At 38.8% G+C, this 17,140-nt stretch overlaps 1 protein-coding gene and 1 long non-coding RNA gene across 8 annotated transcripts; one reads left to right on the forward strand and one right to left on the reverse strand.

Moving 5' to 3' along the window:
• The first annotated feature begins 5,212 nt into the window (after window positions 1–5,212).
• LOC142954919 (uncharacterized) lies at window positions 5,213–9,372 on the forward strand. 2 transcript variants are annotated; one of them, XR_012955768.1, is made up of 3 exons: window positions 5,213–7,722; window positions 7,857–7,963; window positions 8,353–9,372. It is a non-coding gene; the product is annotated as an uncharacterized LOC142954919 (long non-coding RNA). The 2 variants fall into 2 exon arrangements; XR_012955769.1 differs by having other exon boundaries at window positions 5,213–6,276; window positions 6,649–7,722; window positions 7,857–9,372.
• On the reverse strand, window positions 8,831–13,240 carry LOC142954918 (uncharacterized). 6 transcript variants are annotated; one of them, XM_076096280.1, is made up of 11 exons: window positions 12,001–13,240; window positions 11,645–11,725; window positions 11,191–11,503; window positions 10,575–10,607; window positions 10,376–10,429; window positions 10,171–10,261; window positions 9,962–10,000; window positions 9,709–9,881; window positions 9,527–9,591; window positions 9,273–9,373; window positions 8,831–9,163 (listed from the first exon to the last, which is right to left on the reverse strand). In XM_076096280.1, exons 3-11 carry the CDS (start codon window positions 11,293–11,295, stop codon window positions 9,057–9,059), a joined length of 768 nt encoding a protein of 255 aa, XP_075952395.1. In that variant the 5' UTR covers window positions 11,296–11,503; window positions 11,645–11,725; window positions 12,001–13,240; the 3' UTR covers window positions 8,831–9,056. The 6 variants fall into 6 exon arrangements, with proteins under 6 accessions (XP_075952395.1, XP_075952396.1, XP_075952393.1 ...); XM_076096281.1 differs by having other exon boundaries at window positions 11,645–11,771; XM_076096278.1 differs by having other exon boundaries at window positions 11,191–11,381; window positions 12,001–13,239.
• Between the last annotated feature and the right edge of the window lie 3,900 nt (window positions 13,241–17,140).

Raw genomic sequence — 17,140 nt, forward strand, 5'->3', positions numbered from 1 at the left:
TTCTACAAACTGTATCACAGCTACCCTTTAAGTGATGAGTTGATCGTTATGTCAACAGATATCTGTCCGTGGCACGTTACTGAACACATCTTTAAGAACGAGTAACAAACATTCAGTTTCTTAAACAGCTGGTCCCTGTAGTTTTTATCAAAAGTATTTAATTGTATTTAATAATAAGATGTATTAAGCTTTAATACACAATACTTGGAAGCAAATCAATTATTTTTATGGGTTTTATTGACAATAAGAAAAATATAGAATATCAGATTCATTCATCACTTAATGTGTTTCTTTACAGATTCATTATGAGTTCAGTTCTCTGGTCTCAACATATCGGCTACTTTAAAGATGCACTTCTACTTATATTTGTTGATAATCGCTTTTCGTCCCGGCAGCAATTAATAAATAAAATTAAAAATAAAGAAGAATATGAGGCTGAGTCAGCAACACTGAACTGGGTTTTTGGGTTTAATAACTCGTTAAATGTAGCGTACTCTCGCTCGTTTCTCAATATTACCGACCGTAGCTTTATGACATTTATAATATACGAACATTTTAAAAAAGAACTGTCTTTCTCACTATCGAATACCAAATTATAAATTAAAAGTTCCAAAAACAAGTGAGACATATTATTGTGTTATTGTATATGAGAAGCAGGACTGCAACTAAAATTATTTTGCTGATCATTTTCTCAATTAATTCATTAATTGTTCAGTAAAAGAAAACTGTAAAAATTCCATCACAAGTCCATCTTCAGATGCTTTTCATACCAAAACTAATAAACTTAAAGATAATCAGACAACACTTTAACAATCGATTATCAAATTAGGTGCTTATGAATCTATTGTCAATCGATTATTAAATTGTCTTATTGTGTCAGACACAGACAGGGTTGGTGTGTTTTCATGAGTATCCTTCATACTTATTATTTCATATATGTATTTAAGGGTTTATGCATTTATTGTGTCAACACTGTGTCTACATTCAGTGCCTTTAACACATATTTATGGTTTCACTGCAGGTAAAAATCATGTCCAGTCTTTTTTATCAACACTTGTTACTTGTTCATATTTTTCTTATTAAATTGGGAAAAATTAGCATTGCTTTGAGTTTCTGGGTCCTTATGTTTTAACATACCAAAGAAAAAAATTCCAAATCTACGAGCATGTTTTCACAATAATGATCAATGTAGAAACACTTTTTCTGTGATTCGGGGGGAAACCAGTCAAAGCATCTTCTTACTGTGAAACTATTTATGAATATTCCATTTCTCCTTCAGTTCAAACTACCACCACTTATTGTTTTTAATACCAGATTTGACAACAGGTTGTTTAAGTGATGTGAAAAAGGACGCCGGGTTAGCTAACGCTCATACTTCTCATGTGCTGAGTCTGAAAAGTGGATTTGATGCTGAAGTGACTTCATCTTGAGTTCTCTCCACTGACCAGCAGGGGGCGACTCCTCACTGACAGATACTAAAACGTTCCAAATGAGTGAAGAAGGTGAATCCTGGCCCGTTCATAGTGGAAGAAGTACTTTTAGTAAAAGTAGAAATACTACAGCGTAGAAATACTCTGTTACAGGTAAGAGTCCTGCATTTAAAAAAGTAAAGGTGCAAAATAATTAGTATTACAAATATTTAGAGGCCCCTTTATTACATATGATACTCCATATAATACATGATTAAATAACTATGCTTTGTATTATTGATTTGAATCTGCAGAGTAACTAGTAACTATACGGCTGTCAATAAATGTAGCGGAGTAAAAAGGAGGCTGGAATAATCACAGAATCACAGAACAGTACTTGAGTAAATGTACTTAGTTACTTTCCACCACAGAAAGATGACATGTGGAGTATCGATAGGCACACATATGAGTACTGATAAGCAGTACACTGCAAAAATTTAAATCTAAGTAAGATGAAATATCTTAAATCAAGGCAATTTATGCTTGTTTTTTGTCTGACAAGATATTTCTTCTTACCAGGCAGTTTTTATATTCGAGCATTTCACTTGTTTCAAGCGTTCCAGTCCTTGATTATCTTAATAAGGTATTATAACTTGTTACTGAGATTTTATTACTGGTTCTGAGCAAGTTAATGCTTGAAACTAGAATTGCCATAATTATAAGGCTGTTTGATCACCACTGACAAGTACAAAACTGCTTTGTCAAAGTCAGAATTTCTTATTTCAAGCATCCTAACCTTTTCATCAACGACCAAATGGAATTCATTGTTTTATTGTCAATAAAATATGTGTTATGTAGGAATACATAACACAGCACAGCAATTATGTATTCCTAGACAAAATACAGTACAGAGCAAAGACAGTACTTAACAAAGTCAAACTGTTGCTTTAACAACAAACGTTCTCCTCGGCCTGTCTCGTCCTTTAGCGAGTTAAAGTGAGTGAGCACTGTGCTAACATCTCATCTGGAATATAAAGGTTGACATTACATTCATCTGGCCAAGATGTGGTTATGAACAGAAGCAGAAATGCCATGTGATAATTCTGTACATCTAAATGGACTCTTAATACATTTGATCTAACAGACAATTAAAACAACCTCCAATAAACGCAGCCAGTATTATACCAAGATTCAGATGATTTACTGTATTTAGGTAGCTATCTTTATAGTTACGTATTTTCACAGCCGTATACTTCAACAGTTTAACTACAGAAATGATGTGTAAAAGGGTTAGGGTTAACTCTCACCCTTTTATTTTTAGATGGAGCCATTGTTTTACTTGAAATGAGAGAACATTTATTTATGTATTTCTATGTATTATTTATAATCCATCCAGTTAAATTGGAAAACTGAGAATAATAATTGTTAAAATATAATTGATGTGTACTTTCTTTATTTGATTTGACAGTTGTTGACTACACAGAGACGCTGTTACTATATATGGCACTAAATAGCGCAAATTAGATATTGCCTCAGAGCTGTCCAGGTGTCTTCTGTGGAGTTGTTGAAAACAGTAGGCGCAGGTTCAATTCAATTCAATTTATTTTGTATAGACCAAAATCACGAATCACAAATTTGCCTCAAAGGGCTTTACAATCTGTACACATACGACATCCTCTGTCCCAGGACCCTCACATCGGAACAGGAAAAACTCCCCCAAAAACCCCTTTAACAGGGAGAAAAGAGGAAGAGACCTGTGGGAGAGCAACAGAGGAGGGATCCCTCTCCCAGGATGGACAGAAGTGCAATAGATGTCATGTGTACAGAATGAACAACATTTACAGAGTTACAACACATTCAATGCATATGACAGAACCACGGCAGGAGGCAAGACCAGGGTCCAGGTATCACCAGGATCCACGGAAACCTGCGAGGTGGGAAAGCACAGAGAGTGAGTGAATGAGTACATAAAAACACTGTCCTAATGTAGGAGGTTAGAGTAAATCCCAACATTCTACATAGTTAGTTAATTATTATTTACAACTGTATGATTATAAACACTATATTTCAAAATATCACTCCTATAAGCAAAGCTCTCTAAGTTTTACTGTACTTAACTCTCAGTAAATAATCAATGTTAACAATTTGATATTCAAGGAGGGATTTGGTAATCCTTAAATTACTATAGTGGCATAAATACAATTACGAAAAGTGCTAACGGACAAAATCTATTCTGAATCCAATGTTACAGGTCAGATATGCTGCTGGTTTACACGACAAGAGTTTGGTGAGAGTATATTACCCATCATCCTACATCGGACACTGAAAGTACCGCTAACGCAAGTGTTCACATGATTTGAAGACTGGCCGCTCCCTTTTGACTCTATTGAAACAGCGACCAAACAGTGTCCTGCTGGTCTTTTAGAACCGTGAACGCCTCTCCCCGACAGTTCACACTCACTGTCCCGATCAAAGCAACCAGGGAAATTACTCTTGCATATGACACAACTATGGCAGCAGCAAGACCAGTGTCCAGATATAGCCTAACGATGATCCATAGAAACCTATGAGAGCATAAAAACACATGTCCCAATCCACCATCCTACATCGGACACCGGTCGTACCCTAACACAAGTTGTCACATGATTTGAAGACTCCCACCCCCTTTGACACTATTGAAACAGCAGCCCAACACAGCGTCACCGTGTTTGGGCTGTAAAGACGCGACTGTCTCACCGACAGTTCACGCTCACTGTCTCGGCACAAACAGGGCAATTAGTCTTGCATAATTATGTCACAACTACGGCGGAGGCAAGACCAGTGTCCAGATATAACGATGATCCATAGAAACCTGTGTGATTATGAGAGCATAAAATCACTGTCCTAATGTAGAAGGTTAGAGTAAATCCCAACATTCTACATAGTTAGTTAATTATTTTACAACTGTATGATTATAAATACTATATTTCAAAATATCCCTCCTATAAGCAAAGCTCTCCAAGTTGTACTGAACTTAACTCTCAGTAAATAATTAATGTTAACAAAGTGGCACCAAACATACTAAGTCAAATTACGAAAAGTGCTAACGGACAAAATCTATTCTGAATCCAATGTTACAGGTCAGATATGCTGCTGGTTTACACGACGGGAGTGAGAGAAAGCACAACCAGTGAGTGAATGACAGCATAAATACGCTGTCCTAATGTACATCCACATACAGCAGTGGTTTGCTTTGAAGATGAAAGGTCTTTGAAGATGAAAGGTCTTTGAAGATGAAAGGTCTTTGTGACACGTCAACATTCTAATTTAGAATTTAGAATTTAGAACATGCATGTTCCATCCGGCATTCCATTCTATTCTCAATGGCATTTTATGAATTATTTTATGAATTATTTTATGAATCATTTTATGAATCATTTTATGAATCACTTTATGAATTATTTTATTAATTACTTTATGAATCATTTTATGAATTATTTTATGAATTACTTTATGAATCATTTTATGAATCATTTTATTAATTACTTTATGAATCATTTTATGAATTACTTTATGAATCATTTTATGAATCATTTTATTAATTACTTTATGAATCATTTTATTAATTACTTTATGAATCATTTTATGAATCATTTTATGAATTATTTTATGAATTATTTTATGAATCATTTTATGAATTATTTTATGAATTATTTTATGAATTACTTTATGAATCATTTTATGAATCATTTTATGAATCATTTTATTAATCATTTTATGAATCATTTTATTAATTACTTTATGAATCATTTTATGAATTATTTTATTAATTACTTTATGAATCATTTTATGAATCATTTTATTAATTACTTTATGAATCATTTCATGAATCATTTTATGAATTCACTATTTGCTAGTTCAGCGATCACCATGTTTTCCATGGCACAGTTTTCACAAAACTCCACACATTATGACCCATTTACAGTACGATGGGAAAAGATTGTACTGACTTTTTGAATACAATTCAGTTTCAAGTCAGTTTCTTTCTGTAATCTACCGTTTCTTCTGACTAGTTTTTAAACTTTCCTTCACTTAATGATGTCATCCTATAAGTCTGGATAAGTCTGGATAAGTCTGGATAGCATCAGTGTTGCTAATGAAGTAAGTTAATTGATCAAACGGTCCGGTACTTCTCCACCCTGCAGCTCACGATGTTCTTCACGTTCTCCATCATGCTCAATTTCTCAAACCAACTCTCCCTCTCCTCCTTATTTCGCCCCGTCACATGCAGTCCCACGTCCTCTGTTCATGTGCTAATACCATTAGCTGCTGTTCATCTTAATGCTCTGATTCATTACATTACTGCAGCGAGTGAAGCCGGAGGGAATTCTGGCAGAAAGACTCTGCCACCTCAGAGAGATCAAGTCGTTTCAAGTCCGGCCTGTTAATTCGGAACTGTCGCGCACGGACATTTTCCCCTCAACAAAACCCAATTAAATGTACAATTACAAGTCGGCCAATTTTACAAATCTGCTTTTGGTTCCCATCAATTATGAAGTGTGAGGTAAAGCCCTGGGTGAGTGATTATCCCTGACAAACACACACACACACACACACACTTGAGTACACACAACCCTTGTTATCTGCTAATTAATAAACTAGCAGGCTTAAGAATTTCTAAATGTATTATCTGTTTGCCACAACATTGGCGCTCAGTGTTTCCTCTGACGTCTTCTGGAGCAAAAAATAGGCAGAGAAATCCTGACTTTTAGTAAACCACCACCTCTCATTATTTAATAGTAACTACGGGGGACAGATTCTGACTCATTAGGAAAATGGTTGTGAAATCATCTCTCATCAGCCCTCTCCACCAACCATCACTACACAGGTTTGTTTGTCCGATCACAGACATGCTGTCTGTACTCCGCGAGAGCACAATTTTTAAATCAATAAAATATATACATTGTGTGTGAAATGATTGATTTCTTTAGTAAGTGGCCGTGTAATAAGCGTGATAATAAAGCAGAGACGGGGACAAATGGCTAATTATTTTACTTCAAAAAATAGCTTCAGAAGTCAGCTCAAGAGCTAGGATTAGGATGTGTTGGAGCTCCCTACTGTCACATGACCCTCCCAATAAACAAATATTCCATCTGCTGGAAGCATCGTCATCCATGGATTAATTTTGCAGAGCTTTTATGTGCATGACTTATTATGTTACCTGAAGTTACAAGGTTATACTCTCTTTGTATTTTGCCAGGTAATCAGCATTTTCTACGGTAATTCACTGGAGACGCGAGGCTCAACACAAGCAATGAAATATGCTCAAGCATCCACAACACAATAAGCATCGTGAGAGCGATCGCCCCTTCATTCTGGACAAATCAAAGCTGCTCTGAGTGCTGCTGATTAGTGGAGACCGCATCAATCCATTCTGCTCAGCCTAGTCTGTCGTTTCACTGGAGGTTCTGCTGAGTCATGGTTAAGCTGCCAGAAAAGGAAAGGAACACAAAACGAGCAACTGCAACATGCATGCAGACAAAAGACGTCAAGAGCACATGTCGTGTGAGACAGGAAGCATGAAATGCACAACAGCAAAGCAACCAAGCTGATGGGAGACGGGGATGTACAGATGTATGATGGGATATTCTATTGAGACGTTTGCACACCAAGTCAACATTTTTAGTACGTCTTTTTAAAATGAAGTCATTGTGACGCAGAAAAACACTTATATACAGTGTTTTAACGGTCGCAGAACAATTCATGATGGACGTGTTAGTTGTAAACATCTGCACAAAGAACACAAAGTTGTATTTACTTTCTAACTTCTCACATTTTCAGACTAAAATAACGGTGTTGCGATTACTTTACTCGAGTGTTTTTTAATAATTAAACCTTTAAGATGAGTCGTGGGTTGTACGCTCATTAAAGCGGCAAGATTCAAGCAGGAAGTGGACATCCGTGATCCGTGTACAAATTATGGAGTTGAAGCTGGATGGAGGGATAGTCATGAGCTTTTCACTATTCACAATTAGAGTGGGCACACAAGCTCAGCTGAGCATTTGTCAAAGAGACACGGGGAGGAAAAATGAATTGATGAGGCTCGAGAAAAAGTGCAAGGGAGAATCCAAAAAGGTCTCCCCATGAATAATGAATGCTGCTTTTATATCCTCCTCACTTGCCTCGGATATCCCTGTTTTACCATCCTCTCAGCATCCCTCCCTCTGCTGTGCCGTTTCAGTCCACACCTGCCATCTTAAGTCCCATCAGGGTGAAAGAACAAAGAGGATGCAGCGATCCAGGGCTAACGCAGACCCGTCACACTCCTCGCCATGTGAGGGGTCAACAACTATGACACAACTTTGCACAGAGCGCGACAATGATATGCTTACTTCAGACAGATGTTCCTACCCGTGTATCTGCTAGAAATGGGCCTTTAATTCTCTCCTATGCAAACTATCACTACAGATACGTCTATAATGAGCAGAACCAGGACTGATCCAACCGAAACCGGACAACACGCTGCATGAGAGCTGAGCGAGCCGTTCCTCACATCCTGATTGTCCACCAGCACTGTAAATATATTGACGGCTTATTATGAACGGACAGAAATCCACCTCTACATGTGTGCTACATTTTTTTATTTATTGTTTGCTCACAGCGGTGCAACATAAAAACAAAGCAGAGCCTTATATATTTCCTGAATGTGTGGGGAAACAAGAGATTAAACAAATGGGCATGCTGTGACAAACATGCAGAATTAATTCTTCTCAAATTAGAACGTTTTGGATTATATGAATTGTGAGTAATAACGCATCAAATAAGCTCTAAGTTGCAGTAAAGGGCTAATGCTCTGTGATCAGGATTTACAAGTTTTTAAGCACCAAATTATTTGAAAATAAAAAGTCTGTGTGTGAGTGTGTGTCCGGTTTCAGGTCGGTCATCAGCTGCTTCTGCTCAACAGCACGAACCATCCCATTCACCATCGGCTTGTGCAACCCCCCTCCACCCCACCAGGGGTGCTACAGCCACTACGAGGACTCACCAAGATCCTTAGAGCCTTGACTTTCGCTGGCCATCTCGCCCATCCGCACCAGAGCGTCGAAGTAGCCCTTTGCAGCATATGTGACACCTGGAAACATGGAAGCATTGGGCATCAGACCAAATTACGTTGAAACCAAAACACGTTGAAATCTGGTCTAAACGTGAACGTTGAATCAACGTCTTCAAATAGTCGGCTAAAAAACTTTCACTTTTCAATGTGTTTTCAACCTCACCGTGTTTTCACCGTGTTTTCAACGTGGAAATGCTCACAGTACTTCTGGGTATAGGATGACAACTCGACAACCCACAGCACATTAAAAGTTACATACTTAGTCATAATACATTAACATCTTCCACTTACATTAACATCTTCCACTTAAAGGACAACAAAAACGCAATGCTCTTCACACATTTGTATTTATTAATGAACAATATAAATATAACATGAAGTATGTTTATTAAATAAAAGCACAATAAAATAGGAAAGATGAACAACTATGGAAATAAAACTATATTCTGCTGAAATCAGCTAGCTCCCACCTGTCCTGTCTTGAAAAACAACTTTTTTTTATCAATAAACAGTCAGTGTAGCATTAACATAGCACCTTTATGTTTCTTTTATTTTTAAAAGCCACCCCCACCGGACCTCCCAGGAGCCTGCTTCAAATGGTCTGCCATGGCTCTGTCAACTTTTGACTCTGTGGCACTGGGGTCGGACCGTATGACAGCCTCTATAAAATTAGGAGAATAGCATTATTGAATATAGTAGATCATGAAATGAGAGACTTTGACTGTACAACCATTCATTAAATGTATTTTGCATATTAGAACATATATTACCTTTAACCACAGAGTACAGTTCAGTTTCCCTGAAGGCACTCTTGTTCCTCTGACCACCTCCTTTCATGTTGAAAGTGGCCATTAATCTGTTTGTGAAAAGTCTGTGAATAAGAAAACGCATAGTGTCACTTAGGCAGTTTCAACTCCCAGTAATGCTCACCTGTTTAGAATGGCTCCATAATGTCCATGCCATATCAATTGTATTTCCACTTCTTTAGTTGACAGATATTACCGTGTTGGTATGACGTTCACACCTGTCCATGATTTTGTTTGTTGCATCTTTTATATTCTTCCCCCCAACGTTGGCCAGCAGATGAACCTGTTTAAAAATAAAGGCGTACAATCTATTGCTCTGTGCTCTTAGAGACCGACTTCAGGTTTTTCATAAATGTTTAAACTTAAAAATAAATTATCTTTAAAAATCTTTTCTTTTTACCAACAATGCCCGCTGCTCAGCATTTTTTAGTTTGCCCTCCAGCTCATCCAGCTCCTCGTTGCTGTTTAATGTCGGGACCTGTCTTTGAAGTCCTTCGTGCTCCACCCCTCTCCCGATTCTTTTCACTTCCTCAATGAGGTCCACCAACTTCCCGAGCACCACCCTCTGGAATTCTTTAAAAAAAAAAAAACATGGCATGGTCATTGATGTAGATATTATAGACAAATCACTCAGTCTAAAAGCTATTACTTACTTGCTGTGGACATCGGAAAAACACTTGACCTTTTGTTGCCTGGAGAAATTGTTGGACAGATGGAAAAGGAATGTTATGATACTGTGTTGAACATGTCAGTCAAGTATTTTGTTGAGTCATACTAAGTTGAAAGTCAAAGGAATTAGGAGATACTTTAAGGTCTTTATTACAGGGCAGGCTGTAGTACTTTGTTAGTGGTTAAGCCTCACCTCTTTGAGTTTGTCTGTGGACTTCTGTGCCCATGGTCTGACTGTTCTGGGGAGCTGATGGTGCTGGTCTCCAGGTGAGTGCGTACAGAACCTAACAAGAGTAAATCATGACACATTAGCATGAACAGTGTGGAATGTCAACGAAAAATGTTATTAACTTCAGAAAAAAGACTGGAAAAGGGGATGTTTGTGTGTCTTCTCATACCTTTAGTAGAGTGGTGACTGCGGTGCCACATCTCTCTATGAGACGTCCTGGCAGCTTCATTTAAAATGAAAAGAATTTAGCAGGGCTTTAACAAATTTTGCAAACATGCTTCTTCATAGCTGTTTACGGAACATTATGACAGTGACAGGATTGAAGGACTGGTGACATCTTGATGTGTGATGCAATTGTGTAGTCTTACCTTTCCACATTTGACTGGGGGAGGGTCTTCCAGCTTTATCAACAACCACACATCATGGACACGATGTAAGGGGAAAAAAAGGATCCAAATTATGCATTTTAGTGGCAACTTAAAAGTATAGAATGTACCAATACTGGGACTTTATCTAGATTACATTTCTGCCTGTTGTGTTCAACGTGTTTACATATCAATGTAACCAGATCCTAAGGAAATTAAATCATGAAATGTTACCCCAAATATTTATGTAGCCATATATGTTAACCAGCATACCTCCTCTGGGACTCTGTCTATGCTTTTGTTGGTGATGTTCTTTATGTATAAAGAAAAACAACCACAAAGCAGTTTTGTCAAAATTGAATGCAAACATTGCTGGATGAGCTCATTTTTATTACTCCAGTAATATGATAGATTCATTGAATATATGGCTGTGTGGGTGTTACGTTCCCCTTTTAGGCATCTAAGGGATGCGGGGAGTAACGGTGTTATTTTACCTGGGGGAAGAGAGAGAGAGCACGGCGAAGGGTTTTAAAAAAGGATCGTTTATTGGAGATCAGCCCGCGGCAAAACAAAACTACCCTCCGATAGTCAGAGGGCGACCCAAAAATGATAATCGCACCAACACGATGGCGACACCAGCCCACACGGCTGTACCCGGAGAGATCCACGGCACCACTCTCTCAGCTTGGTTGCGGCTTCGGCCCCGGAAAAAGAAGACTGTCATTCCGGAGCTCCTCTCCTTTTAACCACGCCTCCGATCGTTGATTGGGCGCAGCTGGCCTCTAGTAACGGGCGGCACCCGAGAGGACACTGCGTGTAATCAGAGAGAGCACAACAACAACACACGGCACGTAACAGTGGGTATAAACCTTTTCCTGGACTCATTTTATTTTGAATCATAGACAGCTTATCCAATTTATGACGCCACATATCTGTGAAATAAAACCAATGCCAATGAATTATCATTCAGTACAAAAGGCCCCATAACATCATGTTTAGTACAAATGGAGCAAATGCTGAGGAACATAATATGATCTTAGTTTTGGTTATGTGATTTAGTGGGGTGAGGTTACCTGTTCTCGGGCTATAAGCTGGATTCTTGGAAATGGATGGTCCCCGCCGGGCCATATCCTCCCCGCAGCCTTTTGTCCTCTCTACGGATGAATATCGGAAGTCAGCCAAAAGATCTCGAAATCTACTCTGTAAAAAATCCTTGTCATTAACATCATCATTCAGTCAGGTGAGGGTACGCAGGCGCACGCTAGCTGCCGCTCCTCTTGACACTTTGTTACCGCTTGTGTGATTTATGTGATTTTTTACAGCTATTTTATTCAACCCCCGTTTTAGTTTTTTTTTTACGTATTTTGATTGCTCCCGTGTTGGAATACAATAGGAATACGGCGGACATTTGGTCAAACTGAGAGCTTACCTGCTCTACTGGAGTCCTTGTTCTGTGATGACTATTGGTTTTTGAACTGTTGGCATTTGCTGGCCTGTGATTTTGAAAAACAGACCTCACTACATCCATAGAGGTTCGCGCCGCGGTTTCAACGTGGAATCAGGAAACAAAACAAACCCAGGAGTCATCATCGGAAACATCGCGAGACTATCCAATACTAGGCAAAATGGGAAACATGGAGTGGATCGCAGTGTATTACGGAGCTTGCAGAGACTTCCACCCTCAGCTCTGACTCCTACCACCATGGAGCTGCTAAACACACAATCCCTCACTAATGAATCCCTCCTCATATACGACCATATTCTGGACAAAGGGCTTGACTTCATGTGCCTAACAGAAACCTGGCATAAACCAGGGGACTACTCCATGCTTAATGAACCATGCCCCCCTGGCTATAACTATATGGAGAAAGCCCGCAGCTCTGGTCGTGGTGGTGGACTAGCCATCATGCACCGGGCTGAACTAAAACTGTCTCCTCTGCCAATGCCTGATCTTTCCTCTATGGAATGCCTGGCCTTCAAATGCAAACCTCCATACTCCATGACAGTGCTTCTCATATACCGTCCTCCAAAGCCAAACCCATCTTTTCTACCTGAGATAAGTGATCTGCTTACCTCACTCTGCACTATGTCAACTAACATTGCCATTGTTGGTGATTTAAATATCCATGTCTGAGTGTGCTTGAGTGTCTTGGCCTGCAGCAGCATGTTGAGGTTCCTACTCACACCAAGGGGCACACTCTGGATCTGGTTATCACTGACTCTGCTTCCATCAGTAACCTACAGGTTTATGATCTCGGTGTGTCCGACCACAAGGCGGTCTCAATGGCCTTGACGTTTGTGCTGCCTACTATTAGCCCTAAGCGTCAAATGTCTTTCCGGAACTGGAAAAGCATTGACTCAGCCACAATGACCACGGATCTCCAGCTCATCACCTGCCCAGCCTCTGCATCAATGGATGAATTAGTGGAACTCTATAATACATCCCTGAGCAGTGTTTTTGATCTCCATGCCCCTGTCAAGTCACGTGAGGTCAATTTCTCATGCTCCGCTCCATGGTTCACACATGAGCTGCGGAAAATAAAAACAGCTGGGATGTCTTTCCACCTGGGATGTCTTTCCACTGTTATGCCGACGATACACAGCTCTACATCAAAGCTGCCCCAAGCCCCTCTGCAGCCATGTCATGTCTCACCGCCTGTCTTGGGGAGATAAAGGCGTGGATGAGCAACAACTTTCTCCAGTTAAACAGTAGCAAAACCGAAGCCCTCCTTGTTGGCACCCCACACCAGGTTCAGTCATCCTCCATAACTCATCTCACCTTCGACGGTCAGGTCATCCCCCTCTCCTCCACAGTCACTAATCTGGGAGTTAGATTTGACCCACACCTGACCTTTAATGACCATATAAAACACCTGTGCAAAACCTCGTTTTATCTCAAAAACATCTCCAAACTTCGCCCCACTTTAACCCAGTCAGATGCAGAGAAGCTCGTCCACGCCTTTATCTCCTCAAGACACTCTTCACTGGGATCACTGCCAAGAACATCCAGAAGCTGCAATACATTCAAAACAGCGCTGCCAGGATCCTGATGAGAGTCCGGAAGTATGAGCACATAACACCCATTCTGCACTCACTACACTGGCTCCCTGTCTCATTCCGGATTGACTACAAAGTCCTACTACTCACACATAAATGCATAAATGGACACGCACCTCCCTACCTACAAGAACTCATCACTCCCCAAATCTCCACCCGCACCCTCAGATCATCAAACAGCTCGCTCCTCCGGGTCCCCAACACCAAGCTCCGCACCATGGGCGACCGGGCCTTTGGCTCGGCAGCGCCGCGCCTTTGGAACAGTCTCCCTGACCACCTAAGGGCAACACAGACACTGGTCTCTTTTAAAACTGGCCTAAAAACCTTTTTATTCAGGAAGGCGTTTCTGACCTAAGTCACTGTCAGTTATTTCTTTTGTGTTTCTGTTCATTCACTGTTTTTTTTTTAAATATTTTTTTTATGCCTACTAGTTATTTTATTATAGTTTGTTTTAACTTTGTTTTAACTATGTTTTTTACTATGTACTGGCTCTGTGGCACTCTGAGATTTTTTTATGAAAAGTGCGTTATAAATAAAATGCATTATTATTATTATTATTATTATCTGCACCCATATTTTAGGATTCAATTTTCACTGTTGGTAAGTCAACACAAGCAACGATAACAAGGAGGTTTTTGGAGCAAAATTGCGCACCACGGCTACAAAAGCTGCGAGAAGCACTCTGTAGTTCTTCCTAATCCCAGTGACTTACTTGAACTGAGAATGAACAACCGTTTGTAGCAACAGAGTACCAATTTCCAAAAGGTCTCTGTTTAGGCCTCGATCCACCACCCACTTTGGAAACATTACCTACACAACACAAGTTTACAACACGGATCATTTTCTTAGTGAGCATGTGTACCTGTTAATGGACTGGGGGTTGATGCGGAAGCAGCAAAACCCTTGTGTGTGGGAAAGACAGAGTGTGTAGAACACCCCTCGAGTGCAGACATGGACGAGTCCTCTTGTACAGATGCGTTGGAACCCTCATTAACAGATGTGTCCGATTCCTCGTGTGCAAAAGAACCCTCCTGTCCACCATCAGTTGTGTTTGAAGTAGCTAAATCATCAATTTTGGCTTTTTGTTTCCTCCATTCTTTCAAATAATTGTAATCCATGATTGTTTGAGCAGATGTTTAATTACTGTAATGTAAAATGTAGTTGTGTTAGATTCAGCTTGTGTTGAGATTTGACAAATTCAAGTAAATTTCATGTAGTCAACTTACGTTGTGCATGTTGTCCCTGTGGGTGATTGATAGGGAAGACGCCTGTAAATAAAAATATTGTTACAATTAGTACGTTGTTAGGTAGAATTACATTATTAGATTACCAAATAAATATAATTGGAATCAGTTAGTTACCGAAAAAAATACATGCAATTAAATAACAGTTTCTTATCAAAATGTTGGTGATTACAAAGGGGTTACACACAAATTTACTCTTTTGATAAAAGGCTTAGGCTAGAATATATGTAGAAAAGAGCATTCATTATAGTACCCCTTTCTAATCTTAAATCAAGTTATATTGAGGAACTTTAATACAAGTTTGATAGTATTCAATGTTGATCGGTGTTGTGAGGTTTACACTGCCTATTTATGGTGCTCTTTTAAAAAGTTTTCAGCATTATTGCCCAGTTTAAAAAAGTTATACAAATAAGAATGAAAACATACTCACATGTAATAAGTAACTTGTCATTAATAAAGTAAATACAGCTTACTTATTACACTATTAACAAGATAACTATTCATTTCTAAGCTATTACATTGATATAGTAACATTCTCAACACTGTGCATTACACTCTATTATACTATACATTTGTTGCTGTTTAGCATACAGCAACATACAATGTTTTGGCCCTCTTGTTTGCACAAGGCTTTGTTGTTTACTCCCTCTCCCATCCAATCTGTATTTAGCCCCTCTCGCTTCTGCAGTGTATTTTCGATGTGAAATGGGCTTTAAAAGTACTTTATAGGCAACAACGACAGTCCACTGAGCCAAATGCATTAGCAACACCAAACACACACATACATTAAAGTCTGGGAGACTATTTAAGTTTACTTTTTATCGTCGCCGCGACAGGTGTTACAAGTTAGCATGCTAACATTACAAGCTAGCATGCCAGAATGAGCAGCCTATCCTGTATCGTGTGGGCAGCATAAAGTGAAAGAAATAGTTATAATTTAAGGTTTGCTTTATTTGAAATAGTCAACGTACTTACAAAGTATGTGTAGCGTGAAGCCTTGGGTTTAGTAGCCCGTTCCTGACGATCTGGCTCCGCAATGTCTCTGCTGTTCTTCTCTGGCGTGCAGTCGAAGCGTATAAGGATTTGCGCATGCGCGTTACAGCTGTAAACAAACTGTCTTATTTAAAATAAATGTATAAAAAGGACCGAATTACGATGTCCTGTAAGCTTATTGTGGCAGCAAACAGTCAATATAGTTCCATATTGATGACGTTTTATATGAAACATTAAATGCGTTGAAATCACTTTTATTTTGAAATATTCTTCTTTCCGGCTTTCCGGGATAGCTGTTACTATGGTTTTATGCATCTTTTAAAAATTAAAAAATAAAGCGATTTTCATAAAACGAATTATTGCTATTGTGGACTGTGGCTGCAAAAGAATATGGACGAGGACAATTCAACACTAGTGGTGAGTTATTGGGGTTGTTTAAATTACTAAAACAGTGGCTTAATGTTTTAATTGGGGCGACCATGGCTCACTATTAAGAGGGTTGTCTGGTAACCCCAGGGTCAACGGTTATATCCTTGACTGGGACGTGTAACGTGTCGAAGTGTCAAATTTCGTATATATGTATATGACAATAAAATCCTAACTTTAAAACTTTAATGGAAGGAAAGCGTTACCGATTTTCTTCTAGCTCAGTGTCATTCGAGTTGCGCCCGTCAAACTCCCGCCCATCAGCCGATGTTGGACAGCTAACCGTTAGCTAGCTTCTTTGTTTAACTGCCTGGGTTCTTAAATTATGTTCTGGGCATCATGATTATGTGATGGAAAGTTGAGTCATGTTAGCATTCGTGAGCTAGCAAACACTCGGTATCTTTGTTATATTGAATTCCAGTGGTGGAAAATTTTCTTGGTACACTCACAGAAATATTTAGGCCTAATAATTAAGATTTATGTATTTTAATTGCATATACAATTTCCATCCATTTGGATTACATAGTTTTAATATAAATAAACTAATAAACTTAATGTGATTTATATTTGCTAGTCAAACATAAATGAAACACGTAAAATGTATGTAATAATACTAGTAAACTCAATGTGTTTTGAATACACAATATCATTTTTATTAATAAAACCAATGTTCTGTCAAATTTGCGTTTCCATTCTCCCCACACTCACAATATGTAATACATAAAAAAACAAAACGTGTTAGTATGTACAGTTGTGTTTAAAATAATAGCAGTGTTTAAAAAAAGAGAGTAAAGCCCAAAATCCTTATAATAGCTTTTATTTTACACTGCACATTCTATTCCAAATCAA

The sequence above is a fragment of the Anarhichas minor genome, unplaced genomic scaffold, assembly GCF_050575085.1.
Source record: "Anarhichas minor isolate MPS153535 unplaced genomic scaffold, ASM5057508v1 ptg000021l, whole genome shotgun sequence".
Taxonomy (NCBI): domain Eukaryota; kingdom Metazoa; phylum Chordata; class Actinopteri; order Perciformes; family Anarhichadidae; genus Anarhichas; species Anarhichas minor.